Genomic DNA, 27,778 nt, shown 5'->3' on the forward strand with positions numbered 1-27,778 from the left:
CACAGTCCGTCCTCTCAGGTGGATGTAAACGATCTCAGGGCCACTATTTTGATAAAAAGCATTCGAGTTTTGCTTGGTGTTCAGGCCAATGTTTATCCCGCAATCAACACCACAAAACCAGATGATGTGGTCATTATCAGGTTGCTGTCTGTGGGAACTTGCTGGACGTAGATTGCTGTGTTTGCTACATTACTGTAGTGACTACTCTTCAGAAAGGACTTCATTGGCTGTGAAGCACTCTGGGACGTCCTGAAGCTGTAAAAGGAACTACATTAACACAAGTTTTGTCTTTCTTTGCCAGGTGGAAAAAAATTGATTTGCCATCCACTGTTTTGGTGAGGCCTTGCTTAGCACCCTCTACCCTTCAGTCTCTTGTGCAGTCTGATCAGCTCAAGCATTTTCTTTGCTCTTTAAACCATTTGTTTCACGACTCATTTGAACATTCTCACGTTTCTCTTATCCCTCAAACCCCCAATCCCCATTCTACACTTGGTTACTTGTTAGAAATTCAGCGACGTGCTTGGCTAGCCCTGGGCACTAATTCCAGGATAAATTCTTCCATTCCAAGAACCTATTATATGAGAATAGCAGTGATAGTGGTGTTAATGAAGATGAGCACAGTAAGTGCTCAAAGATACCTAGCCACCGAGGGAAGCGATCAGTATACACAGGCTCTATTCTGGAATAGACAATTTCAAACGTCAGCCTGGTGCCTGCTCACCATAATCTCCCAAACACAGAGGCTACTCAACAGGTGACAGCATTAGTCATGGCTCAGTGGTGCCTTCCTACTACAAGCCCCACTTCAGAAACTTGTGCTGGTAATTCAGACTGAAGCTCCAGAGTGCTACTGATGGAATGCTGCACTCTCAGAGATGCTGTTGATCAGATGATACGTTAAACTTGAGGCTCTGTCTGGCTCCTCGGATCCCTAAATTTCCAAAATGCTCTTGAACTGCCTTTATTACCTTGACTTTCCTTATTACCACAACTTCCCTTATTCCCCCTGACTTGATTACCTCAAACTTCCTTTATTACCTTTGACACACCAAACTTTAACCTGTGACCCTCTACTTTCTGAACCCTTCGTCATAATAGAAGACTTAACTTTGGCAATTTCATTTGCAATTGCAAAAACTTAAATCGGGCCACTTCAAAGACACCTTTTTAATCAGAGCAAACGAGAATCGAGCAATGCCAGAGAGACAGTAGGGTAGTGGTAACGTCACTAGACTAGTAATCCAGCGGACCAGGCTAATGCAAAAGAGATGTGGGTTTGAACCCGACCATGGCAGCTGGTGGAGTTTGAATTCAATTAATGAATAAATTTAACTGATTTCTTTAATAATATCAATTGATTATTAGCAAATCTGGAATTGAAACCTAGTCTCAGTAATGGTGACCATGAAAACTATCATCGATTGCTGTAAAAAGATACCTGGTGCAGTGGTGCCCTTCAGGGAAGGAAATCTGCTGTCCTTATTTGGTCTGGCCTACATATGACTCCAGGCCCACAGCAAAGCAGTTGATTCTTAACAGCCCTCTGAAATGGCCTAGCTAGCCACTCAGTTCCAGGGCAATTAGGGATGGGCAACAAATGCTGGCCTTGCCAGCGACACCCACATCCCATGAAAGAATTTTTTAAAAAAAACTTGAGTTGAATGCAAGTTTTTTGTCGCCAGGGCATAGGGCACGCGTTGATGCTTTTGAATAGAACTTACACCGTTATGTTCCCTGTTTGTAGACACGTGGGGCCTGATTTTAACTCTGTGTAAGTGAATGAGATTTGTGCGAGTTAAAATCAGGCCTGTGATTAGAGGTCTGCCAAATATTTTTTTTTCCATTAAGATGCTGCCCCTTTAAGATAAAAAAAAGTCAACATAGAATAAAAAAGTTTATATTAGTTTAAGAGGTGACCTGTCACTTGCAGATGATTCCCTAGCGAAATAAGATTTTCGTCAACTAAAGGAGTCAAATATAACTTTATTTATTTGATTTGCTTTTTTAATTAAAGACACGATCATGCAATTATGTTTCTGCTAAGGGCCACTTATCAAAATTAGAAACTGGGAAAGAAAGGTCAGCCTGTCTGCCCTCATGATGTATGACCAGGACTGCAAAGATTGTTGGCAACAATGGCCGTCATTTAATAAGATTTATTATAGAGCCGTCAATGTTGACAGCCTTCACCTGGCGTAACAGGTGCAGTCATGGCCTCGGAATGTGGCCATTATTATTGGCAACATGACAGTCACCATTTTGGAAGGGGGCCTCCCTGCAGGTGTCCAACTCGCCTGCCTGTTTCAGGCGATGGGCCCCCTTTTAGTAAGTAAATTTGTGCACTTTTACTTCAGTAGAGTCATGATTGCCATTTTAGAAAGAAAGACTTGCATTTATATAGTGCCTGTCACAACTCAGGACATTGCAAAGCATTTTACAGCCACTGAAATACTTGTGAAATGTAGTTAGTGTTGTAATTTAGGGAACAGTAGCCAATTTGCACACAGCAAGGTCCCACAAACAGCAGTGTGATAATGACTGGATAATCTGCTTTAGTGATGTTGGTTGATAGATAAATATTGGTCAGGACACCAGGGAGAACCCTCTTCTTTGAAACAGTGTTGTGGGATCTTTTACCTCCATTCACGAGGGCAAACGGGGCTTCAACTTCAGATCATCATCCAAAAGACGGTATCTGACAGTGCAGCATTCCCCCAGCACTGGGAGTGTCAATCTAGATTTTGTGCTCAAGTCTCTAGAGTGCCAATATTTATCCATCAATCAACGTCACTAAAACAGATTATCTGGTCATGATCAGACTGCTGTTTGTGGGATCTTGCTGTGTGCAAACTGGCTGCTGTTTCCTAATTTACAACACTGACTATACTTCACAAGTAATTCAGTGTCTGTAAAGTGCTTTACAATATCTTGGGCTGTGACAGATGCTATATAAATGCAAGTCTTCTTTTCTAAAATGGCAATCACGACTCTATTGAAGTAAAATTAAGCACATTTACTTACTAAAAGGGGGCCCATTGCCTGAAACAGGCAGGTGAGATGGGAGGCCTCCTTCCAGAATGGTGGCTGCCATGTTGCCCATAATAATGGCCCCATTCTGAGGCTCTGGCAAAGTGGATGTGGAAATGATGTTTCCTCCTGTGGGTGAGTCCAGAACTAGGGGTCACTGTTTTGATATTAGGGGTTGCCCCTTTAGGACAGAGGTAATGAGAATTTTTTTCTCTCAGAGGGCAGTGCAACTTTGGAACTCTGTCTCAGGTGGCAGTGGAGTTGGGTGTAACTGAATATCTTTGAGACAGAGGTAGATAGATTCGTGTTAGGTAAGGGAATCAAAGATTATCAGGGATGGATGGGAATGTGGAATTAGCAAAACAAACAGATCAGCCATGATCTTTTTGGATGGCGGAGCAGGTTTGATGGGCCGAATGGCCTACTCTTGCTCCCACTTCATATGTTCGTACTTGTTAGACTGGGTGAAGGCAGTCAACATTGACGGCTCTATAATTATAAATTAAAATGATAAATGAAGACCAGTGTTGCCAAGGGGTCTTTGCAATCCTGATCATACATCATGAGGACAGACTGACTGACCTTTCTTTCCCAGTTTCTAATTTTGATGAGTGGGCCTTAGCAGGAACATAATCGCATAATCGTGACTTACAGGTGAGAAGCTACCCACTGAACCATAGCTGGCTGATTAGAGCACACCCCAACCAGTTCAACAGCGATGGAGGAGAAGCCACCCAGGAGAGGTAAGTGCTGAATTACTTTGGTCAACCCTGGGGGACCAGGAGTGAAACCCTGGGGTCCAAAAAGGTAATATGGGCCATTGTCACCCCAGGGCCCCACCCTCTGCGATTGTTAAGCTCCCGCCTCCCCCCTCCCACCCCCACAACCCTCTCCAAGGTGAGATTGGATAAACCTTCATATTTAATAACACAACGTTTGTAGTGCTCTATCTATCAGCACTCTACAACCTGTGTGATATTTCTAAGGGAAAAATAAATGTTTTTCTTTGGTCAGAATGAACTTGATCATTTCCAAAATGATTATCTCAGTTAGCTTGAAGTTTCTAAATGAGTGTGATTAATGCCATGCAGGCACCGAATCATCTACCTTCCTGACGTAGGCCATTATGCTTTAGTGAAAATGAACAAGTAAGTGTTTTTCCCTCAGTTGCAGAAATGTCCCATCTCTCTCCCAGTCACCAGAATTAATCTGCATGAACAAAACTGAAAGGTTTTATTTTGCTTCTAGGTATTTTTATGAGTCCCTCATGCGTTCAGGGGCCTCTCTCCAATTTCCCTTCAATGTACTGGTTTCCACTGGCAACCGACTGGTGTTTGAGACTGGGCCAAGCTCACTAGGTAATTCCCTCCTGCAAGCTGAATTTCTAACCTGGTCTTTAACCCTTGTTTTTCAGCAAAGCGCATGCTGCAGTCACCCATTCAGATCTTCCGTTTCTTCACTCCTGTGCTGTGGGCAGCACTGGCATTTATTTAATGCCCATTCCTAGTTGCACTGCGAAGATTCTGATGGGACTAGGGTTAGGGTTTGGAACCCCTGCAGTAATGTTTTGATACAACCGGCTAGCTTGTTAATACATTCCAGAGATTGGTTAAGAGTCAATCACATTGGCATGGGCCTGAACTTACAGGTAGGCCAGACCGGGTAAGGGTGGCAGATTTCCTTCCCTGAAGGACATTCATGAATTGGCTACTTTTTTTTTGTTTAATGACATTGCCACATGTTCACTTTTAACTGAGAACAGTTTTTTGTTCCTAAATTTAAAAAAAAACTCAAATTCACAAACTGATGCACTAATTTTCTCTGGATTATTAGTCCTTTTTAATTTACAGGGTAGAATTTTATGCTCCCCTGCCAGCGGGTTTGTAGGCAGGGGGTGTCCATAAAATTTTTCAGAAGGCTGTCCCACTGAGCTGCTACCTATTCCAACCTCTCCGCAATTTTACAGTGAGATGACTGAGGCCTGGGCCAATTAATGACGGCTTAAGGGCTGTTTCCTATCCAGTCTCAATCTTCAGGCCAGTTCAGGCACCGGGGTGGGGGGGGTGGGTGGAGCCTGAAAAGTGACCCTGCTCAGGCCTCCATCAACGGCCTCCTTTCAACACCTGCCACACACCCACCCCCACCCTCACCCCCACCCCCGACCCCCCAAAACGGTCTGGCCTTGCAGCTGCTTTCTCCCCCTCCCTGGCCTTTCTGCCAACACCCTTACCCAACCACCTTGGGCTTCATCTCCCCTCCTCACCCTGAGACTCCTGGCACTGAGACGCTGGGGACTGTCCCAGTCCTGGCCGCTACAGCTTCTGGCGCTGTTGCAACTAGAGAGCTACCAGCCAATCATATTGGCTGGCAGCCCTCTAAGGCGGGACTTCCTCCTGAGTAATTGGCCTCCGGTGAGATGTGAACTCAAGTTCTCTGGTTGCTAGTCCCCTGCAGTATTTGCTACTCTACTAGGCCCACACACCTTGATGGGATGTGCCTACTGATGGTCTAACAGAGTGGCGGATGGGCAGTGTCCAACACAGAACAGTGCGTTATCCACCGTGGCACTCAATGTGCTTGCTTATTTCAAAGATTCACAATGCATATTGCACTTCGGGGAGGGTCGTTGGTTCAATGAACATTGGCTTCTAACTGTGACATGACATCTTTCATTGCAATTAAGCTGCAGGCATTTAGGAAATTGATTTATGTTAAAAACAACACTCACTTCAAGAGATTTTTTTTACGATCGATTTTCAGCCCTGGGATTTATTATATACTCAGCATATGATTCCACATTTTATAGACTATGACAACAGCAGAGCGACAAGCTGAGCTTGTCACCAAGGGTTGAGATTAAAGGGGAATGATGGATAGGAATGGGGATAAAACTCCAAACTGCTGTTAAAACACTGCAATGAAAAGGGGCTAAAGTAGCACATGTGGGTTGGGTGGTGGGGGGGGAGGTGTTGTCGGGGAAGAGGGAAAGGGGTGGGTGAGTGGTGTTGGTGGGATTGTCCTAACTTTTCACTTCTGGGGCAGAGGTCATAGCTACAGTCAATGACAATGGAAGAAGCCATTCAACTTATTGCCCTCATACTAGTGTTGCCAACTGTGATTAAATGTATTCCTGGAGGATTCATCACATGACTTGCCCCCACACTCCAGCCATTCATTCTTGTGACACACTTCCTTCCTATCCCAATTGGAAAACAAAACGACTCATTGCCCAATTGGATGACGCTTGACTGTCAGCCAAACAGCCTTTCTTGCCCTCCAATAATTCTGCATCTGGTAAAGAGAAATGTTCAAAGTAAATGCGGAGAGAAACATTTTTTGAAATATCCCAATGATGTTTCTCCAGGATTGCACACAGCGGTGCCCTGGAGGCTGACCTTCGAGTCCTGGAGACTCCAGGCTAATCCTGGAGGGTTGGCAACTCTGCTTCATATCTGTCACAACATCCATTACACTTTGAGTGGTCCCTAATTTTTTTGGGGTACTGAAGAATTTCCTCGAAACCAATATGGTAATGCAGCAGGAGAAGCCCCGAGAATACTCACCCCCTTTAATTCTACTGCCCCAGCCTAGTCAATTATTCCCATCAACCCTCGTTCTTGGTGGTCTATAATTGGCCAGGTCTGCCATAACTGGCAATGAAGTGACTGCCATTTCAAGGTAAAGGCCTCAAATTGGTTGTCAGGCAAGTTGGAAATGGTGCAAATTCACATGGAACCAGTGAGATGCCGATTCAACCACTGTCTCCGTCACTGAGGTCAGTGTAGAGGGATTGGGGTGGGGTTTTCTGGGGCTGCATTCTGGAAGTCATGAGTGAAAAAGAGACGAACTGGGCTGCTGATCTTCACTGTATTGCAATTCACCATGCTGGACATGCCAGGTGTTGTCAGGCCAGACTGCAATGACTACAATTCGGAAGCAGCCTCAGTGTCAAAGGTCCCACAAGAATAATGTTTGAGGTAAAGCTGGACATCTTAGACCAGGGAGAAAAGGTGGCATGGAAAATGATTCGAAGCAAAGGAAGTCCACATCTACAATATCTGAATCCCTCTATTAATTCCAGCCAGTAACTCACTCCTGGGTATCCGTCCTTCTGCATAAATCAATCGAACCCCTCGATTAGATTCCAGTCTGTAACTCACTCCCAGGTATCTGTCGCTGTCGCTTGCCATTTCAACAAATCACCCTACTCTCGTGCCCACATATCCGTCTTGGCCTGCTGCAATGTTCCAGTGAAGCTCAATGCAAACTGGAGGAACAACACCTCATCTTCCAAATAGGCACTCTGCAGCCTTCTGGACTTAATATTGAGTTCAACAACTTTAGATCATGAACTCTCTCTTCCATCCCCACCCTCTTTCCGATCCCCCTTTTTCCAATAATTTATAACTTTTTATATATATATATTTTTATATATATTTTTCTTTTCCCACCTATTTCCATTATTTTTAAATGCATTTTCATCCATTGTTTTATCTCTACCTTTTAGCCTATTTCAATCCCTTCCCCCCACCCCACCCCCACTAGGGCTATCTGTCACTTGCTCATCCTGATTTCTACTCTTAATGTCATCATTAGCAAATTCCTCAGCTAATATCACCACAGTCAACACCCCTTTGTCCTTTTGTCTATGACATCTTTGGCAATCTCTTCTTTGCCTTCACCTATCACTGGCCCTCTATCCAGCTCTACCTGTCCCACCCCGCCTTCAACCAGCTTATATTCCGCCTCATTTCTATATTTCTTAGTTCTGATGAAGAGTCATATGGACTCAAAACGTTGACTGTGTTCCTCTCCGCAAATGCTGTCAGACCTACTGAGTTTTTCCAGGTATTTTTGTTTTTGTTTCAGATTTCTAGCATCCACGGTATTTTGCTTTTATCCTAGGTATCTGTTATTCTATATATAAACCACCCCAAACCTCTCAATTAGATTCCAGTCTGTAACTCACTCCCGGGTATCTGTTATTCTATATATAAACCACCCCAAACCCCTCGATTAGATTCCAGTCTGTAACTCACTCCCAGGTATCTGTTATTCTATATATAAACCACCCCAAACCCCTCGATTAGATTCCAGTCTGTAACTCACTCTCGGGTATCTGTTATTCTATATATAAACCACCCCAAACCTCTCAATTAGATTCCAGTCTGTAACTCACTCCCGGGTATCTGTTATTCCATATATAAACCACCCCAAACCCCTCGATTAGATTCCAGTCTGTAACTCACTCCCGGGTATCTGTTATTCTATATATAAACCACCCCAAACCCCTCGATTAGATTCCAGTCTGTAACTCACTCTCGGGTATCTGTTATTCTATATATAAACCACCCCAAACCCCTCGATTAGATTCCAGTCTGTAACTCACTTCCGGGTATCTGTTATTCTATATATAAACCACCCGAACCCCTCGATTAGATTCCAGTCTGTAACTCACTCCCGGGTATCTGTTATTCTATATATAAACCCCCCCCCGAACCCCTCGATTAGATTCCAGTCTGTAACTCATTCCCGGGTATCTGTTATTCTGTATATAAACTAACCCAAACCCCTCGATTAGATTCCAGTCTGTAACTCACTCCCGGGTATCTGTTATTCTATATATAAACCTCCCCGAAACCCTCGATTAGATTCCAGTCTGTAACTCACTCCCGGTTATCTGTTATTCTACATATAAACCACCCCAAACCCCTTGATTAGATTCCAGTCTGTAATTCACTCCCGGGCATCTGTTGTTCTATATAAAAACTACCTGAACCCTTTGATTAGATTCCAGTCTGTGACTCACTCCTGGATATCTGTTATTCCATATATAAACCAACCTGAACACCTCGATTAGATTCCAGTCTCACTCCTGAGTTTTTGTTATTCTATAAATAAATCACCCAAACCCCTGGGTTAGATTCCAGTTTGTATCTCACTCCTTGGTATCTGCTTTTCTATATAAAAACTCCTCCAAATCTCTCATTCAGATTCTAGCCTATATCTCACTCCTATACATTTTATGTATGAAACCACCCCCCCCAAATCTCTTTGATTAGGTTCCAGCTTGTATCTCACTCCTCAGTATCCATTATTTATTGTTTACTTTGCCAAACCCATAATTTAGTAATAATTATTTCTCCCAGCCCTTCGTTATGATTCAGTCACAATGCAATACCTGGGACCTGAGTTAAATGTATGAACAATAAATGCTTTATTGCTGCAATGGTTGACTTGGTAACATAAATTAGAGTATACATTTATATACATAAATCAAATGTAGTAATTGTGACGCGGTTGAATTATTCTAAAGGCTCAGTTCCAGATTAATATAGCAGCTGGAGGAATGGGCTTAGTTCATTATCATCTATCAGCACAAGGAGGGAAGCTGAGCCAATGCTGATGCGAGTTTAATGCACATCCTGGCTGAAGTCCAGTTAAAGAAAGAACTTGCATTTGTATAGCAACTTTTATTACTTCAGGATATCTCAAAGTGCTTTACAGCCAATGAGGGGTGGCAACCGTCCTTGGTTGTACAATTTTTATGGTTTACTACGAATTGCGTCGGTACATTCGACCAAACTGATACTCAGTCAGAGAGTAAAAGATGCATAGTGTCTTTCATAACCTCAGGATGTCCCAAAATGCTTTAGCAGCCAATGAAACACTTTTTGAAGCGTAGCCTCTGTTGTAGTGGATATGGCAGCAAGATCCTACAAACAACAAGGCAATGACCTGATAATCTGTTTCTACCCACACCACCCCCAGAGTGATGTTAGTTGAGTATTGAAAACTCCCAATGCAGTTCTTCAAAATAGTGGCTGTGTAATCTTTTATACTAACTCAAGGGGGCAGATGGGGCCCCTGTTTAACATTTCATCCCAAAGACAGCAGCTCTGACAGGCTAGAAGGCTCTTGGTACTGCATTGGGAATGTGAACCTAGATTTGATGCTCAAGTCCCTGGAGTAGTATTTGAACACACAACCTTCTAACAAAGAGCCGAGAGAGTACAACTCATTGAGCCACAGCTGACAGAGGCCACAATATCTAACAACCGAAATAAATACATACGCTTTGTGACTTGGCTGCTCTCTAAGCATTATTGTTTTTTAACACATCATTGACACCAATAAACTAGATCGCAGATTGTGGCTGATTGCATTTCCCCTTCAGTCAGCCTCAGAGGGCCGTTGTGTTAAACCATATTGCCATGCGATCAAGAGATTTTTGTGGGTAGGATATCAAGGGTCTGGGCCAAAGGCAGCTAAATGGAGTTGAGATGGAGATGAGTCATGATCTAGGACAGATGCTGAGAAAGTATTTTCCCGGGCTGGGAAGGCTAGAACATGGGGCTGGATTTGATGGTTTCCGGTGGGGTGAGGGAGGCAGAACAGGGAGTGTGTGCACGGTCCACTCACTCCTGCCTCCGCTGTCTCAACATGGCGAATCAAGTGTCGGATGGTCGATTAGCGGCCATTGCCTGGCAGGAAGGCAGCCAACTAGTGCTGGGAAGGGAGGCTCTGTGCCCCATCAGGCATCTAGGCCAGGAGGTCAGGCAGAAGAGGGGCTATGCCATCAACTGGAAATCGGTCCAGGCCAACAATTTAAAGGCTCCCTGCCCTCTGACTCGCTTCTCATTTGTAATGGCTGCCTAAGAACAGTGAATAAATAAACTCCTCTCTGCCTCCTTCAGCAGCTGACTCTGCTGCTCCATGTAGCCATGGTCCCATCTGCAGGCCTTTTCATTCGCCCTTGTGCCGTCTCCTTATTCCTGCTGGAAATGGCTCCCAAACTTTCTCCCATCTGATGAACGAGAAATGGAACGTGCAGTTAACAAAAAAACTGCAGTCGATTGGGTCTTTAAGAAGCTCAATAGCTTCTTAATGATTTTTTTTCCCCCAAATTGGTGGGCGGGCTTCCGATTTAGGTGTTCCAGCACCTTCCGTGATATCAGAGGCTGGCGTGCTGATGGCAAGTTGCCGATTCATGGTCTTCGCCATCTTACATAAGCGCAGGGCGGTATCCCTCCCAATTTGTCGCCGTAAAATCCAGCCCACGGGGGTCACGGGCTCAGAATAAAAGGTCAGCCATTTAGGACTGCGAGGAGGAGAAACTTCTTCACTCAAAATATTGTGAATTTTCTATCTGAGAGGGCTCAGTTGTTGAGTATATTCAAGACAAGCAAGATGCTTGGGTATTGAGGGAATTCAGGGATCTGGGGATAGCACAGGTATGGAGCTGAAGCAGAAAGCCAGCCATTATCTTGGTGAATGACAGAGCAGGCTCCAGGGGCTAAAAGTCCTACTGGTGATTTAATTGAATGGTGTCGGAGACCTAAGGGGCCCTAATGTCTCAAGCTGCTGACTTATTGATTAATTAGATAATAGCGTCAGCAACAGCCCTTTCCATTTGTGTAGGAAAACGCAAGTATGAAATACGATCATGTAGGATGAAAGTGCTTTGGGCTTTGAGAGGTGGACTGCCAAGGCTTGTGCACTGCTTGTGCCCCTAGGAGCACAAATTTAACACCTAACTAACAAACCCTGCCGAATATAATAACCCTTAGACATAGCTCACACCATCTTAAAGGATAAGTCTTGAAATAGCACCTTTAAGAGTTGAGAGATGGTGGTGTCTCCTGAAATGGTGTGCCAACCCATTCAGTTCAAGGGCAATTAGGGTTGGGCAACAAATGTTGGCTTTACCAGTGATACTGACGTCCCATGAAATGTTTTTTTTATATATATATAAGGTTGTCTAAACCTCCTATCCCTATTGAGTGGGACATGTTCCACAGTATGGTTTTGCAGACACTAGAGGACCTCTAACACCTCACCCAAGTGATTATTCTTCAAGTGCAAGTCTACGCAATGAGCATCAGCAGATTATTTGACTGTAGCAAGCCTCACATGCAAACCAGGTCCTTGATTAACATCGAGGCTCGTGCACTTTCCAGTCGAGGCCACTGGATGGTGATCAACAAGAACAGGAACAATTTATATAGCACCTTTAACGTGATAAAACAGCCCAAGCTGCTTTATAGGAGCATTTGGGGGGAATAGTAGCATAATGGTAATGTCACTGGTTGTAATAATCCAGGGGTCCTGTCTAATGCCATAGGGATATGGGTTCAAATCCCACCATGGCAGCTGGTGGAATTCAAATTCAGTTAATAAATCTATGATTGAAAGTTAGTCTTAGTGATGATGACTGTGAAACTATCATTGATTTGTTTTTTTTTTGTAAATCTACTATCCTTACCTAGTCTGGCCAACTTCTGACTCCAGACCTGCAGCAATGTGGTTGACTCTTAACTGTCCTCTGAAATAGCCTAGCAAGCCACTCAGTTCAAGGGCAATTAGGAATGGGCAACAAATATTGGCTTTGCCAATGATGTTCACACCCCATGAAAAAATAAAGAAAAAAATAAAATTATAAAACAAAATATTACATTGAGCCACTTCAGGAGGTATTAGGTCAGATGAGCAAAAGCTTGGTCAAAGAGGTAGGTTTTAAGGAGTGTCTTAAAGGAGGAGAGTGAGATAGAGCTGCAGAGAGGAATAGGGATGGAATTCCAGAGTTTAGGTTCCAGGCAGCTGAGGTGTGGCCACCAATGATGGAGCGATTAAAATCAGGGATACCCAAGAGGCTGGAATTAGAGGAGTGCAGATATTTTGGAGGGTTGTGGGGCTGGATGAGATCGGAAGGGGTGAAGCCATGGAGGGATTTGAAAGGAAGAATGGGAATTTTGAAATTGGGGCTGTACTTCACTGGGAGCCAATGTAAGTCCGTGAGTACAGGGGTTATAGGGAACGGGACTTGCTGTGAGTTAAGACATGGACAGCAGAGTTTTGGATGATCTCAAGATTATGGAGGGTAGAATGTGGGAGAGCAGCCAGGAGTGTTTTGGAATGGTCGGGTCTAAAGGTAATGAAGCATGAATGGGGTTTCAGCTGAGATGAGCTGAGACAGCGACAAAGTCAGATGATGTTACGAGGTGAAAGTTGCAGTTTCAGTGACGGCATTAATATGGTGTCAGAAGCACATATTGGAATCAAATGCAACACTAATGTTGTGAACAGACGGGCCTAATCTCAGACTGTTGTCAGGGAGAGGGATGAAGTCGGTAGTTCGGGAATGGAGTTTGGACTGGGGACTGAAAATAATAGCTTCAGGCTTCCCAATATTTAATTGGAGGAACTTTCTACGCATCCAGTACTGGATGTCAGATAATCAGTCTGATAGATTTAACAGCAGTAGAGGAGTCAAAAGAAATGGTGGTGAGGTAGAGTTGGGTGTCATCAGCGTTACGGGGAGGTGATGGTGTAGTGGTATTATTGCTGAACTGGTAATCCAGAGGCCCAGGATAATGCTCTGGGGACCCAGGTTCAAATTTGAATTCAATAAAAATCTGGAATTAAAAGTCTAATGATGACCATGAAACCATCGCTGATTGTTGTAAAAGCCCATCTGGTTCAATGACAATCTCAGCCCTGTTGACCCTGCAAAATCCTTACTAACAACTGGGGGTTAGTGCCAAAATTGGGAGAGTGGTCTCACAGACTGGTCAAGCAACATCCTGACATAATCATACTCGCGGAATCATATCTTACAGATAATGTCCCAGACATCACCATCCCTGGGTCTGCCATGGCCAGAGGTGGTGGCACAGTGATATACAGTCAGGATGGAGTTGCCCTGGGAGTCCTCAACATCTGGACCCCATGAAGCCTTATGACATCAGGTCAAACATAGGCAAGAAAACCTCCTGCTGGTTAATATGCATCACCCTCCCTTGGCTGATGAATCAGTGCTCCTCCATGTGGAAAACCACTTGGAGGTAGCACTGAGGGTGGCAAGGGGGCAGAATGTACTCTGGGTGGGGGACTTCAATGTCCATTATCAAGAGTGGCTCGGTAGCACCACTACTAACCAAAGTTACCAAGTCCTAAAGGACATAGCTTTCTAGACTGGGTATGAGGCAGGTGGTGAGGGAACCAACAAGAGGGAAAAACATACTTGACCTCATCCTCATCAAACTGCCTACTATGACAGTATCGGTAGGGGTGACCACCGCACAGTCATTGTGGAGATGAAGTCCACATTGAGGATACTCTCCATCGTGTTGTGTGTCACCACCACCATGCTAAATGGGATAGATTTCGATCAGATTTCGACTGGGCATCCATGAGGCACTGTTGGCCATCAGTGGCAGCAGAATTGTACTCGAACACAATCTGTAACCTCATGGGCCCCCATATCCCCCACTCTACCATTACCATTAAGTCAGTGCAGGAGGGCATGCCAGGAGCAGCACCAGGCATACCTAAAAACGAGGTGTCAACCTGGTGAAGTTATAACACAGGCAATAATAGCTGGAAAAACTCAGCAGGTCTGACAGCATCTGCAGAAAGGAATACAATTAACGTTTCGAGTCTGTATGACTCTTCATCAGAAGTTCTCATGAAGAGTAATACGGACTCGAAACGTTAGCTATGTCTTTCCACAGATGCTGTCATACCTGCTGAGTTTTTCCAGCTTTTTTGATTTTGTTTCAGATTTCCAGCATCTGCAGTATTTTGCTTTTAAGCTATAACACAGGACTGCTTGCATGTCAAACAGCATAAGCAGCAAGTGATAGACAGAGCTAAGCGATTCCACCGCCAATGGACCGGATCTAAGCTCTGCAGTCCTGCCATGTCCAATTGTGAATGGTGGTGGACAATTAAACAACTCACTGGAGGAGGAGGCTCCACAAATATCCCCATCCTTAATGAAGAGGGAGCCAAGCACATCAGTGCAAAGATAAGACTAAAGCATTTGCTACAATCTACAGCCAGAAGTGCCATGTGGATGATCTATCGTCCGGGGCTCCCCTTCCTCACTGATGCCAGTCTTCAGCCAATTCAATTCACTCTACATGATATCAAGAAACGGCTGAAGGCACTGGTTAGTGCAAAAGCTATAGGGCCTGACAATATTCTGGAAATAGTACTGAAGACTTGTTTTCCAGAACTTGCCGTGCCCCTAGCCAAACTGTTCCAGTACAGCTCCAACACTGGCATCCACCCGGCTATGTGGAAAATTGCCCAGGTATGTCCTGTACACAAAAAGTGGGACAAATCCAACCCGGCCAATTACTGTCCCATAAGTCTACTCTCAATAATCAGTAAAGTAATAGAAAGGGTCATCAACGGTGCTATCAAGCAGCACTTGCTTAGCAATAACCTGCTCACTGATGCTCAGCTTGGGTTCCGCTAAGGCCACTCAGCTCCTGGCCTCATTACAGCCTTGGTTCAAACATGGACAAAAGAGCTGAACTCCAGAGGTGAGGTGAGAGTGACTGCCCTTGACATCAAGGCCACATTTGACCAAGTGTGGCATCAAGGAGCCCTAGCAAAACTGTTGTTAATGGGAATTGGGGGAAACTCTCCACTGTTTAAAGTCATACCTAGCAAGAAGGGAGATGGTTGTGTTATTAGATGTCAGTAATTTCAGCTCCAGGACATCACTGCAGGAGTTCCTCAGGGTACTTTCCTCAACTCAACCATCTTCAGCTGCTTCATCAATGACCTTCCTTCCATGATAATGTCAGCCATGAGGATGTTCATTCGTGACTGCACAATGTTCAGAACCATTCACAACTCCTCAGATACTGAAGCAGTCCATGTCCAAATGCAGCAAGACCTGGACAATATCCAGGCTTGGGCTGACAAGTGGCAAGTAACATTTGTGCCACACAAGTGTCAGACAATGACCATCTCCAACAAAAGAGAATCTAACCATCGCCCCTTGATGTTCAATGGAATTACCATCACTGAATCCCCACTATCAACATCCTGGGGATTACCATTGACCAGAAACTGAACTGGACTAGCCATATAAATACTGTAGCTACAAGAGCAGGTCAGAGGCTGGGAATCCTGCGATGAGTAACTCACCTCCTGACTCCCCAAAGCCTGTCCACCATCTACAAGGCACAAGTCAGGAGTGTGATGGAATACTCCATATTTGCTTGGAAGAGTTCAGCTCCCACAACACTCGAGAAGCTTGACACCATCCAGGACAAAGCAGCCCCGCTTGATTGGTACTACATCCACAAACATTCACTTCCTCCACCACTGAAGCACAGTAGCAGCAGTGTGTACCATCCAGAAGATGCATTGCAAGCATTCACCAAGGCTCCTTAGACAGCACCTTCCAAACCCCTGACAACTACTATCTAGAAGGACAGGGGCAGCAAATACATGGGAACACCACCACCAGGAAGCTCCCCTCCAAGTCACTCACCATCTTGACTTGGAAATATATCACCATTCCTTCACTGTCGCTGGGCCAAAATCCCAGAACTCTCTCCCTAACAGCACTGTGGCTCTACCCACACCACATGGACTGCAGCGGTTCAAGAAGGCAGCTTGCCACCACCTTCTCAAGGGCAATTAGGGATGGGCAATAAATGCTCGCCCAGCTAGCAAAGCCCACATCCCATGAATAAAAGAAAAAGCATGCGAAAACTGACGCTGTGCTTTCTTGAGATGTTGCTGAGGGGCAGCATGTGGTTAAGAAATAGTGGGAGACGAAGGCTAGATCCTTGAGGGGGGCAACAGAGGTAATGGTGCTGGAGCAGGAAGAAATGCCATTGAAAGTGATTCTCTGGCTATGATTAGATAGCTAAGAATGGAACTAGGTGAGATCAGCCCCACCCAGCTGGAGGACTATGGAAAGGTGTTGGTGGAGGATGGTGTGGTCAACTGTGTCAAAGGTTGCGGGCAGGTTGAGAAGGAGCAGGAGGGAAAGTTTACCTTTGTCACAGTCCACACAGGATGTCATTTGTGACTTTGATAAGAACTGTTTTGGTGCTGTGGCAGGGTGGAAACCTCATTGGAGGGATTGAAATATGGAATTCTGGGAAAGTTGGGAATGGATTTGGGAGACGCTAACACATTCAAGAACTTTAGAGAGGAAAGGGAAGTTGGAGATGGGGCAGTAGTTTTCAAGAACGGTGGGGGGGGTCAAGGGTTGTTTTTTCCTGAGGAGAGAGGTGATGACGGAAGATTTAAAGTAAAGGGGGACAATATCTAAAAAGACTGAGCTGTCGCAATATCGGCTAACAAAGCAGGTGGGGAAGTTGTGTGATCAGTAGTTTGGTGATTGAGCGAACACCACTCATGGTGGGTGTCATGGACAAGGTGAGCAGAGAGAGGGCAAGAGGGGGGACGGGAGAGAAACTAGAGAAAGATGCAAGTTCAGGACAAGGGCAGTGGGGAGCATTCAAGGAAAATTTGTCTGGCGGGCTAGGGGAAGGGGGAGATCAGGAGCACAAAAGTCAGGTTATTATTTTTCTCTTCACTTTCCTGAATCTGAGGGTACTGAACATAGTGCCTCCACGCCAACTAACTCAGATTTGGAAACTCAGCCTAGGAACTTCACTGATATCTACAGCGCAGCACCCAGATCAGGGAGTACACCCTGAGATTCTCTCAACCCGCTGAAATGGAGAGCTCAAACCCTTGTTCTTGGATATTGAGACCTCATTAGAGAGTATTGCCTCACAGTTAATGTTCATTAACTTATCGGGAGGCCTTAACTGTTGATGGCATTACTGAGTGCAGTCAATTCTTTAGAGATTAAACCTAGAATGTGTAATCGTGCTCATTTTGGAACCCGGAGCAGAACTATCTTAAAAGAAGGAAACTGAGGGAATGAGATCAAACAGTAACTGAATAAATATTTGATGAAGTGAGAGAGAGCGAGAGAGAGAGAGAGAGAAAAAGGCAAGTTTTGCCTTCTAAAATATTGAAGATGCTTTGGAGAATCTGGGAAATATGCCAAAAAGACAGTCTTAAAAAAGAAAGCAGCCATGCTTACCTCTGAGGGCTTCTGAATCCAGTGTTTCACCTAACTGTTCCAAGAGCTTAGCCCTGGCTGCGTTCTTCTTGTGCTTTTTGCCCTCGTAGTGCTGTTGGGCCATCATTGGGTTGTTAAACCAGGCACTGCAAAGTTGACAGAACTTGCCTGAGTCACCGTTGTCTGTGATGGGACCCAGGCCTGAGAAGATGGGAGCTGCAGGTTGTAACACATCAGGAGGAGACTCTGGGATATAAAATAATAATTACAGGGTAAAAATCATATCTATGAACAAAGGATTCACACAGAATATACAGCAGTGAAACAGGCCACTCAGCCCATCTAGTCCAATACAGTCTCCTCCCAATCCATTGACTTCATTTCAGCCTTTCAGCACATCTTGCTGTTCCCTTGTCTCTCAACTACAAAGAACTTACATTTATATAGCACCTTTCACCACCCTAGTGATGTCCCAAAGCATTTCCCAGCCAATGTTGTACTTTCTGAAGTGCAGTCACTGTTGTAATGTCAGAAATGTGGCAGCCAATCTGTGCACAGCAAGCTCTCAAAAGCAGCAATATAATTATGATCACATAATCTGCTTTCAGTGATGTTGGCTGAGGGATAAATATTTGCCAGGACACTGATGAGATCTCCCCTACTGTTCTTTGGAACAGGGCTGTGGGATTTTTATGCCCATCTGAGATAGCTGACAGTTTACCATCTCATCTGAAAGACCTCTGACAGTGCAGCACTCCCTCAGTTTATCTAGAAAATAAACTGGAAAAAGATTAGGAATCTCTCTCTCTCTCATGCCATTTAAAGTTAAAATGGGAGCTAGGAAATTGAACAACAGTGTGCAATGAGCAGCATCACAATGGGTTGTTACTATCTGTCCTAGTCAATGGCAATGGAGCTGAATGCCAGGTGGAACATATAACAGACGGTCCGACACGATGCCGCCTTGTTCTGCACTGTCACCTAAGATTAATTATAATACCCCCTAACCACTGGTGATCAGAGGATCACGTTTCACAACTCATCAGTTTAGGACATTCTTCCACGACATAAACAGAAATAACTGGAAAAACTCAGCAGGTCTGGCAGCATCGGCGGAGAAGAACAAAGTTGAGGTTTTGAGTCCTCATGACCCTTCAACAGAACTAAGTAAAAATAGGAGAGGGGTGAAATATAAGCTGGTTTAAGGTGGGGGGGGGTGGGGAGGTGGGGGGAGAGAAGTGGGAGGGGGTGGTTGTAGGGACAAGCAAGCAGTGATAGGAGCAGATAATCAAAAGATGTCACAGGCAAAAGAACAAAGAGGTGTTGAAGGTGATGATATTATCTAAAAGGATGTGCTAATTAAGAATGAATAGCAGGGACACGAAAGGTGCAGATAGCTCTAGTGGGGGTGGGGTGAAATACGACTAAAAGGGCATAAAAGGTATAGATTTAAAAATAATGGAAATAGGTGGGAAAAGAAAAATTTATATAAGTTATTGGAAAAAACAAAAGGGAGGGGGAAGAAATGGAAAGGGGGTGAGGATGGAGGAGGGAGTTCAAGATCTAAAGCTGTTGAACTCAATATTCAGTCTGGAAGGCTGTAAAGTGCCTAGTCGGAAGATGAGGTGCTGTTCCTCCAGTTTGCGTTGAGCTTCACTTGAACAATGCAGCAAGCCAAGAACAGACATGTGGGCAAGAGAGCAGGGTGGAGTGTTAAAATGGCAAGCGATAAGGAGGTCTGGGTCATTCTTGCAGACAGACCGAAGGTGTTCTGCAAAGCGGTCGCCCAGTCTGGGTTTGGTCTCGCCAATGTAGAAGAGACCGCATTGGGAGCAACAAATGCAGTAGACTAAGTTGGGGGAAATGCAAGTGAAATGCTGCTTCACTTGAAAGGAGTGTTTGGGCCCTTGGACGGTGAGAAGAGAGGAAGTGAAGGGTCAGGTGTTGCATATTTTGCGTATGCATGGGGAGGTGCTGTAGGTGGGGGTTGAGGACTAGGGGGTGATGGAGGAGTGGACCAGGGTATCATGGAGGGAACGATCCCTACGGAATGCCGACAGGGGGGGGAAGGGAAGATGTGTTTGGTTGTGGCATCATGCTGGAGTTGGCGGAAATGGCGGAGGATGATCCTTTGAATGCGGAAGCTGGTGGGGTGATAAGTGAGGACAATGGGTACCCTATCATGTTTCTAGGAGGGAGGAGAAGGCATGAGGGCAGATGCGTGGGAGATGGGCTGGACACAATTGAGGGCCCTGTCAACAACCGTGGGTGGAAAACCTTGGTTAAGGAAGAAGGAGGACATGTCAGAGGAACTGTTTTTGAAGATAGCATCATCAGAACAGATGCAACGGAGGCAAAGGAACTGAGAGAATGGGATGGAGTCCTTACAGGAAGTGGGGTGTGAGGAGCTGTAGTCGAGGTAGCTGTGGGAGTCGGTAGGCTTGTAATGGATATTGGTGGACAGCCTATCACCAGAAATTGAGACAGAGAGGTCAAGGAAGGGAAGGGAAGTGTCAGAGAAGGACCATGTGAAAATGATGGAGGGGTGGAGATTGGAAGCAAAATTAATAAATTTTTCCAGGTCCCAACGAGAGCATGAAGCAGCACCGAAGTAATCATCGATGTAACGGAGAAAGAGTTGTGGGAGGGGGCTGGAGTAGGACTGGAACAAGGAATGTTCCACATACCCCATAAAGAGACAGGCATAGCTGGGGCCCATGCGGGTACCCATAGCCACACCTTTTATATGGAGGAAGTGAGAGGAGTTAAAGGAGAAATTGTTCAGTGTGAGAATTAATTCAGCCAGTCGGAGGAGAGTAGTGGTGGATGGGGATTGTTCAGGCCTCTGTTCGAGGAGGAAGTGGAGAGCCCTCAGACCATCCTGGTGGGGGATGGAGGTGTAGAGGGATTGGATGTCCATGGTGAAGAGGAGGTGGTTGGGGCCAGGGAACTGGAAATTGTTGATGTGAGGTAAGGTGTCAGAGGAATCACGGATGTAGGTGGAAAGGGACTGGACAAGAGGAGAGAGAAGGGAGTCAAGATAATGAGAAATGAGTTCCGTGGGGCAGGAACAGGCTGACACGATCAGTCTGCCAGGACAGTCCTGTTTATGGATTTTGGGTAGGAGGTAGAAGCGGGCCGTCTGGGGTTGGGCGACTATCAGGTTGGAAGCTGTGGGAGGAAGATCCCCAGAGGAGATGAGGTCAGTAACAGTCCTGGAAACAATGGCTTGATGTTCAGTGGTGGGGTCATGGTCCAGGGAGAGGTAGGAGGAAGTGTCTACGAGTTGGCGCTCAGCCTCTGCGAGGACATTCTTCCATCCTGCTCTGCTGGTCTCACTGCTGCAAGAATGCGGCATACATCCTGCTCAGATGTGCTGAGATGTGCTTTTCCACCAGTCTGGGAGCTACTCCCAGGATTTGTTTCATCAATGAAAACAAGAAAAAAAAACAGTGGCCTTACCTAAATTAGATGAAGGTACAGGTGGGTGGTGGTGTTTGCTAATCTCTGGAATCAGGACTCCTGCTTTACTAGGGAACGCATCCTATGCTCAATTTGGAGTCAACAACAGGACACATTCAGGGATACTTGAGGAAAGTGGTCCCACAGGAATATGCAAGTGTTCACAGCTCATTGACACAGGGGAACAGGTAAAAAATAAGATTTGCACAGCTATGTGGAAAGAGTTGGGGAGCGGGACTAATTAGATAACTCTTTCAAAGAACCAACACAGCCATGATGACCTCCTTCAGTGCTGTATCCTGATGACCTCCTTCAGTGCTGTATCCTTCTATGATTCTATGAGACCGGGGTAACTGTAGTGTTCAATTGTTCAATTGCTCTGTGTTTGATCATGAGAGTCTGGCAACTGATCTATGCTCACTGTGCTTGATTGGTTACATCTGGGTGTTGAGTCAGAGAAAAGTAGACAGAGCTGCTAGAGCTGTGAAAAGCATGGTGCTAATATTTTGTGATTGCAGAGATATTTTAAAACTCTTGTAAATAAACCTGTTGCACACTTAGAAACCAGTGTCATCTCTGCATCGCTCTGAGATATGATACACAACAAGCCAGCAAAGCACAATAATAACATTTTCCAACATTCTCTTTAAACGGATAAAGGAATTACACCCTGCTGGATTGAAATTTGGAGATGAAAAATACTGGAGTTTGTTTTTTGAAGAACAATGGAAGCATGTGTAATAGGAATATAGGAAACAATTCCAAAGCTATCAGGATTTATTAAAGGTAATGTGGTAGATAAACTCTCTTGACTTTTTAAAAAAGCATTTGATAATGTCCCTCATTGTAGAGAAAGTAAAAGGTCATGGGATAAAGATATTGTAAATTAGTTGGAGAATTGGTTCAATACGAAGTAAAGAGATTTTAAAAGGTACGTTCTTGACTTTCACTTGGTGAGTCTTGAAACCATTATTGTTGCCAACTTTTACAAATAACAATGAGGGCAGCGTGAAATGGATTGCATAACCTGGAGATTCTGGAAAAAAATCTCTAATGGAACCTTCTCCAACTTTGGCCTCTTGCACATCCCTGACTTTCATTGCTCCATCATTGGTGGTCAGGCCTTCAGCTACCTGGATTCGACGCTCTAGAATTTGTTCCTGAAACCTCTCTATGCCCCACTACTTTATGATGGACCTTAAAACTTACCTTTCACCGATGTTTTGGTCACTTGTCCCAATACCTCCTAATGTGGCTTGGTGTCAAATTTTGTCCGATCAAGCTCTTGTGACGCACCCTGGGATGTTTTTAACATGCTAAAGGTGATATGTAGATGCAAGCTATTGTTACTTATCTTCCAAGGTAACTCCAACAGAGTAGCAGAGAGGGCTGAATTAATGTTTTTGCTGAGTTCCTTCTAATGGCTTAGCAGGAGAGTGAGAGCGCCCGTATGGAAACTCAAGATGGTAGTGCACACAAACAAAAGCATCAGGAAAACAAGAGGTAAAATTGACTGAAGCTAAACAAGGGGGATAGAGAGACTTATTTTATACAAAGAGGACATGAATGTAGCCAAGGAGAGAAATTACAGCCCGTAGTGGATGGAATGACATGGCGAGTGCAGCTTCCTGAGTGAAGACCATTTCTCATTCACGTTATCAGTGGAGGAGGAATTAGCTACATACAGAGGCTGGAATCTTCCCAACCCTTGGAGGAAGCTTTGGAGGTGAGGGAGCAAGGAAAGTCCCCCATCCAGGCGCGTTTCCCAGGGGAGAGCTGACACGGGAATTAGGAATCCGCTCCACGGAGACAGGCAGCCGATTGAAGCAATTAAGGCTCCACTTCAGGGTCATTTTTCCAAACCAATGGAACTTTTTCAGGGTCGGATGGGCCCTTTGCTGAGTCCGGAGCCTGGCAATGATTGGGAGGCGGCCTCCTGGCAGTAGGTTAAAGGGCCGTCCCTGTGTCCCTGTGATGGAGCCTCGTGTTTTCCGTGTCCCTGTGATGGAGCCTCGTGGTGGTGACCAAAGTCATTCTTGTGGAAGGGGTTTCTGAGGATGAGAATTCCAGCTCTGTCTAAATGGAAGGTTGACTGGAAGAAATGGCTGTCAATGCTGCTGGTCAATAGAATGCCGGTAAGGGAAGGTCAATCCATGAAATGCACGTGACCCTCTGATTGTGTGGCTGCTTTATTTGATGCAAATTGCATTCGATTAGGAATTCCAGGTGGACCTTTATTCATTTCTTGAGACAGCGGAGGGGATAATGGTGCAAATAATGCATGATCATTCACCACTATCAGCCCATTTCCAGAAATGTCAAGGTCAAGAAGGGTCATTCTATTGACTAGCAGCATTGTCAGTCATTTCTTCCATTGAGACAGAGCTGGAATTCTCATCCTTAGAACCCCCTCCACAAGAATGACTTTTTCTCTCTGTAGGGGTGTGGGGGGGGTGTGGGGGGTGCGGTAGGTGGGAGTTTGGGGGTGGGGGGGACTAAAGACCATGAAAAGAATGGCGAAAATAAAAACTTGCATTTACGTAGCGCCTTTCACCACCTCACAATTTCCCAAAACGCTTCACAGTCACTGAAATACTTTCTGAATGGTAGTCACTGTTATAAAGTGGGAAATACAGCAGCCAATTTGTGTACAGGAAGCTCCCACAAACAGCAACTTGATATTGACCAACTGATCTGTTTTTTGGGACAGTGATTGAAGGATAAATATTGGCCAGGATGCCGGGAAGAACGCCCCTTCTCTTCTTCAAAATAGGGCCACGGGATTTTTTACATCCGCCTGAGAGGGCAGATGGGGCCTTGGTTTAACGGCTCATCCAAAAGAAGGCACCTGAGACGGTGCAGCAGTCCCTCAGTACGACACTGGGAGTGTCAACCTGGATTAGGTGTTTAAATCCCTGCTACATTCCATTGTGAAAGAAACAAGAATGATCTTCCAACGTGTCCCCACCAGGTCTTGGAGAGGCTGCACAGGCCACTTAGTAGAAATGGTGTTATGTGGAGAGGCTGGAGAAGCTGGGTTTGTTCTCCTTACAGCAGAGGTTAAAGGGAGATTTAATAGAGGTGTTCAAAATTATGAAAGTGAACACCAAGTAATTGCTTCCACAGACAAGAGGATTGGCGGCCTGAGAGCACAAGATCTATGGCGACTGGTTAAAGAACCAGAGAGGGCCTGAGTGGAGCTCTTTACAAAGTGAGTTGGAATGCACTGCCTGAAATGGCGGTGCGACTAAATTCAATAGCAACTTTCAAAAGGGGATTGGACAAATAATTGAGGAGGAAAAACTTGCAGAGCAAATGGGGAAAGAGTTGGGGGTGGGGTGGGGAGAGTAAATCTAATTGGATAGCTCTTTCAAAGAGGCACGATGGGCTGAATGGTCTCCTGTGTTGTAGGATTTTATGATTACTATTGACTACTATCGCTCAAGAACCTACTGTACATTCATTCTAAAGGGAGAAGTCAAACAGGTCTGGATTGCTGCTTCATTTCAGCAGCACTTCCTCTATTTGAGTTTGTCTCCTTCTCTTTCTTTATAACTCTCTTGACAGCCAAAAATTCACATTTGGAACTCTGAACGTAACCTCTCACTTTGGACAACAGCCTCTTTCTGTTAGAAATTGATGTTGGGACAATGCTGATTTGAAATAATTGCTTTAATGAGATACAAATTGTGAACCAGCAGAGCGACAGAAGCGATGGCCTGGAGTTTGCTAGCACAGTGAGCTGTGAAAGCAGAACTGACCAAGACTTGGCCATTTGTATTTCCGACATACAGAGGGTAATAATCAACTTTGGTGGGGATGTGAAGCCTGTAGTAGCCAATCAGCCTGTTATAAACTCGCTTCTGTTGCACAGACTGTATGTTGTTTATTCCTTGAGCTTTCGCATTTGACACTCCCATTAAGAAATTAAATTGAGATGCTTCCTCTGATGGGTGTTTGGTCAATGAATGGAACGCCATTAGGAGACTGAGCCACATGGACAGAGTTCAATATCCTGGCCTCTGCTGAGTTAGCTCTCTCAGTCAGGCTGAGAGTTAGACCATGCAGAGTAACTTACAATAGTGCCCCTGAAATATAGAGAAAAAAAAATCCCCCAAGATTCCAACTCCTGATCTCTGTCCAGTGTACATTGAGTTCAAACAGAGTTGGAGTCAACAAATGAAGCTTGGTGTGTTTGACTGAGCTGCTGATACATACAGTACGGAATCCCCATGAAGACTGCTCAATGAAGAGTGGAGCCATACCAGGATGAAGAGTCAAGGGGAGGCAGTGGCATCAAAGGCTGGCAGGGGCATAGTGGTATTGTCACTAGACTAGTATTCTAGAGGCTTAGGGTAATGTTTTGGGGACCTAGGTTCAAATCCCACCATGGTAAATGGTGAAATTTGAATTCAATAAAAATCTGGAATTAAAAGTCTGATGATGACCATGAAACCATTGCTGACTGTCAGAAAAACCCATCTGGTTCACTCATGTCCTTTAGGGAAGGAAATCTGCTGTCCTTGCCTGGTCTGGCCTGCATGTGACTCCAGACCCACAGCAATGTGGTTAACTTTTAAATGCCCTCTGTACAAGGGCAGTTAGGGGTGGACAATAAATGCTGGCCCAGCCAGTGATGCTCACATCTCATGAACAAATAATAATAAAAAAATCTTTTCCGATAAGATATGAAACTGTGGCCCTGTCTGTCCGCTCAGCTGGATGCCAAAGATTCACCGCTGCTATTTTAAAGAAGAGTGTGTAAGCTCCTCCCCATATCCCTGTCAATATTTATCCCTCAGCCACCAAAAGGCATTGCTGTTTGTGGGGGAACTCGCTATGTGCAAATTGTCTGCTTCAACACCAGTGACATTTCAGAAAGTACTTCATTGTCCATGAAGTGCTCTGGCAAGTCCAGAGGTCGTGAAGAGCTTTCCCCAAAAATGCAAGTTCTTTTGAAGGGGTAGAATGAAAATAAATCCTATTTTCGGAGATGCATGGGCTTTCTGAATGGTGGAAGAAATGTCCCAGTGGTGATTCCCCTCTGACCTGTGCTCCCAACAGGGTGCCAGGAGTCATATACTGAACTGCCAGATAATTAGCTTTCACTCAGACTCCAGCTTTCAGTTGGGAGATCCACAGGATGATTTCAAAAGTAACATTTTTCCCTGTCATCCTCCCCATTTTACACAAGGCAGCTGTAAGCAATTGGAACCACAATGGAATTACTATACCGAGCACCCTCAGTCATCAAATACCCAGGCTGATGATGAGCCTCTTAATCCAGGCAATTGTGACCCACTTGTTGTGGATGTAACAGCATAGTGGCAACATGACAGACTAGTAATCCAGAGGCCTGGATTAAAGCCCAGGAGATAAAGGTTCAAATCCCACCAGGGTAATTAATGAAGTAGAATCTTGAATTAAAATGTTAGCAATGGTGACCATGAAGTTACCAGATTTCCTAGTCTGGCCTATATGTGACTCCAGACCCACAGCAATATGATTACCTTTTAACTGCTCTCTGAAATAGCCTAGCAAGCCAATCAGGTATATTCAAGAAGGCAGCTCATCATCCTTCTCTGAAGGGGAATAAATGCTGGCCTTGCCAATGATGCCCACATATGAATAAATAAAAAGAAGCATATTTTCAATCCTGAAAACAAATGCATCACTGGGCAAATTGTAGTGAAGGGTTAAAATTGGATGATGATTGATTCCACCTGTATCCTGACCCACGTCCACCTCCCCGTTGACCCGTGAACCTTTGTGCGTCTCCAAGTCCCCACTGTGTGAGCTGATTTCTGTGCCTGAGATCAGTCAACCTGGGAAGTTGCTGACATTATTGATCTCTGCCTTGAAGGATAGTGTGCTAGAGGAGGTTCTACACTTGTTAGAAGGAGAGTACAGCCATGGTATAGATTATGTGACAAGCCCTCACAATCTTCAATCACAATCTAGTCACAGGTAATCAGGGCTAATGGACCAGTGGATTTTTTAACTTCAGGATATTTTGGTCAGAGCATCGGAAGACTGACATTGATTAATATTAATTGCACATTCCAAATGCTCTGCTACTCCGTGCTTCCAACTTTCGAATAACTTTTACTAGGTTCGCCGAAATTTGGAATGGTTGTTAAGTCCAATCCAGGTGCTTACATTAGAACAGCAACTCTCAACCCAATATCACTAAAAGCAGATGAGCTGGTTATTTATCAAGCTGATAGTTTGTGGGATCTTGCTGTGCATGAATTGGCTGCCACGCTTCCTATGTTACAACAGTGACTGCACTTTGAAAAATATTCCAATGGCTGTGACTCTCCCTTACCCATGCCCCCCTGTCCCTCCCCAATGTCTGGGACCGACATCCTGCTCCCTCCCACCCACAAACACTTTTCTTATGTCAGGAGACCATCCCATTCCAATCCCCGGTTGTAG

General features: G+C 44.9%; 1 protein-coding gene across 1 annotated transcript in view; it reads right to left on the bottom strand.

Annotated features, from left to right (window-relative positions):
• Positions 1–27,778, bottom strand: part of zgc:171482 (zinc finger protein) — a 477,765-nt gene that overhangs the window by 304,540 nt on the left and 145,447 nt on the right. Inside the window, exon 4 of the mRNA XM_041209321.1 lies at positions 17,900–18,124. Within this exon, the coding sequence (XP_041065255.1) occupies positions 17,900–18,124 (225 nt within the window). The remainder of the gene's footprint in view (positions 1–17,899; positions 18,125–27,778) is intronic.

Source organism: Carcharodon carcharias, chromosome 17 (assembly GCF_017639515.1).
Source record: "Carcharodon carcharias isolate sCarCar2 chromosome 17, sCarCar2.pri, whole genome shotgun sequence".
Taxonomy (NCBI): Eukaryota; Metazoa; Chordata; class Chondrichthyes; order Lamniformes; family Lamnidae; genus Carcharodon; species Carcharodon carcharias.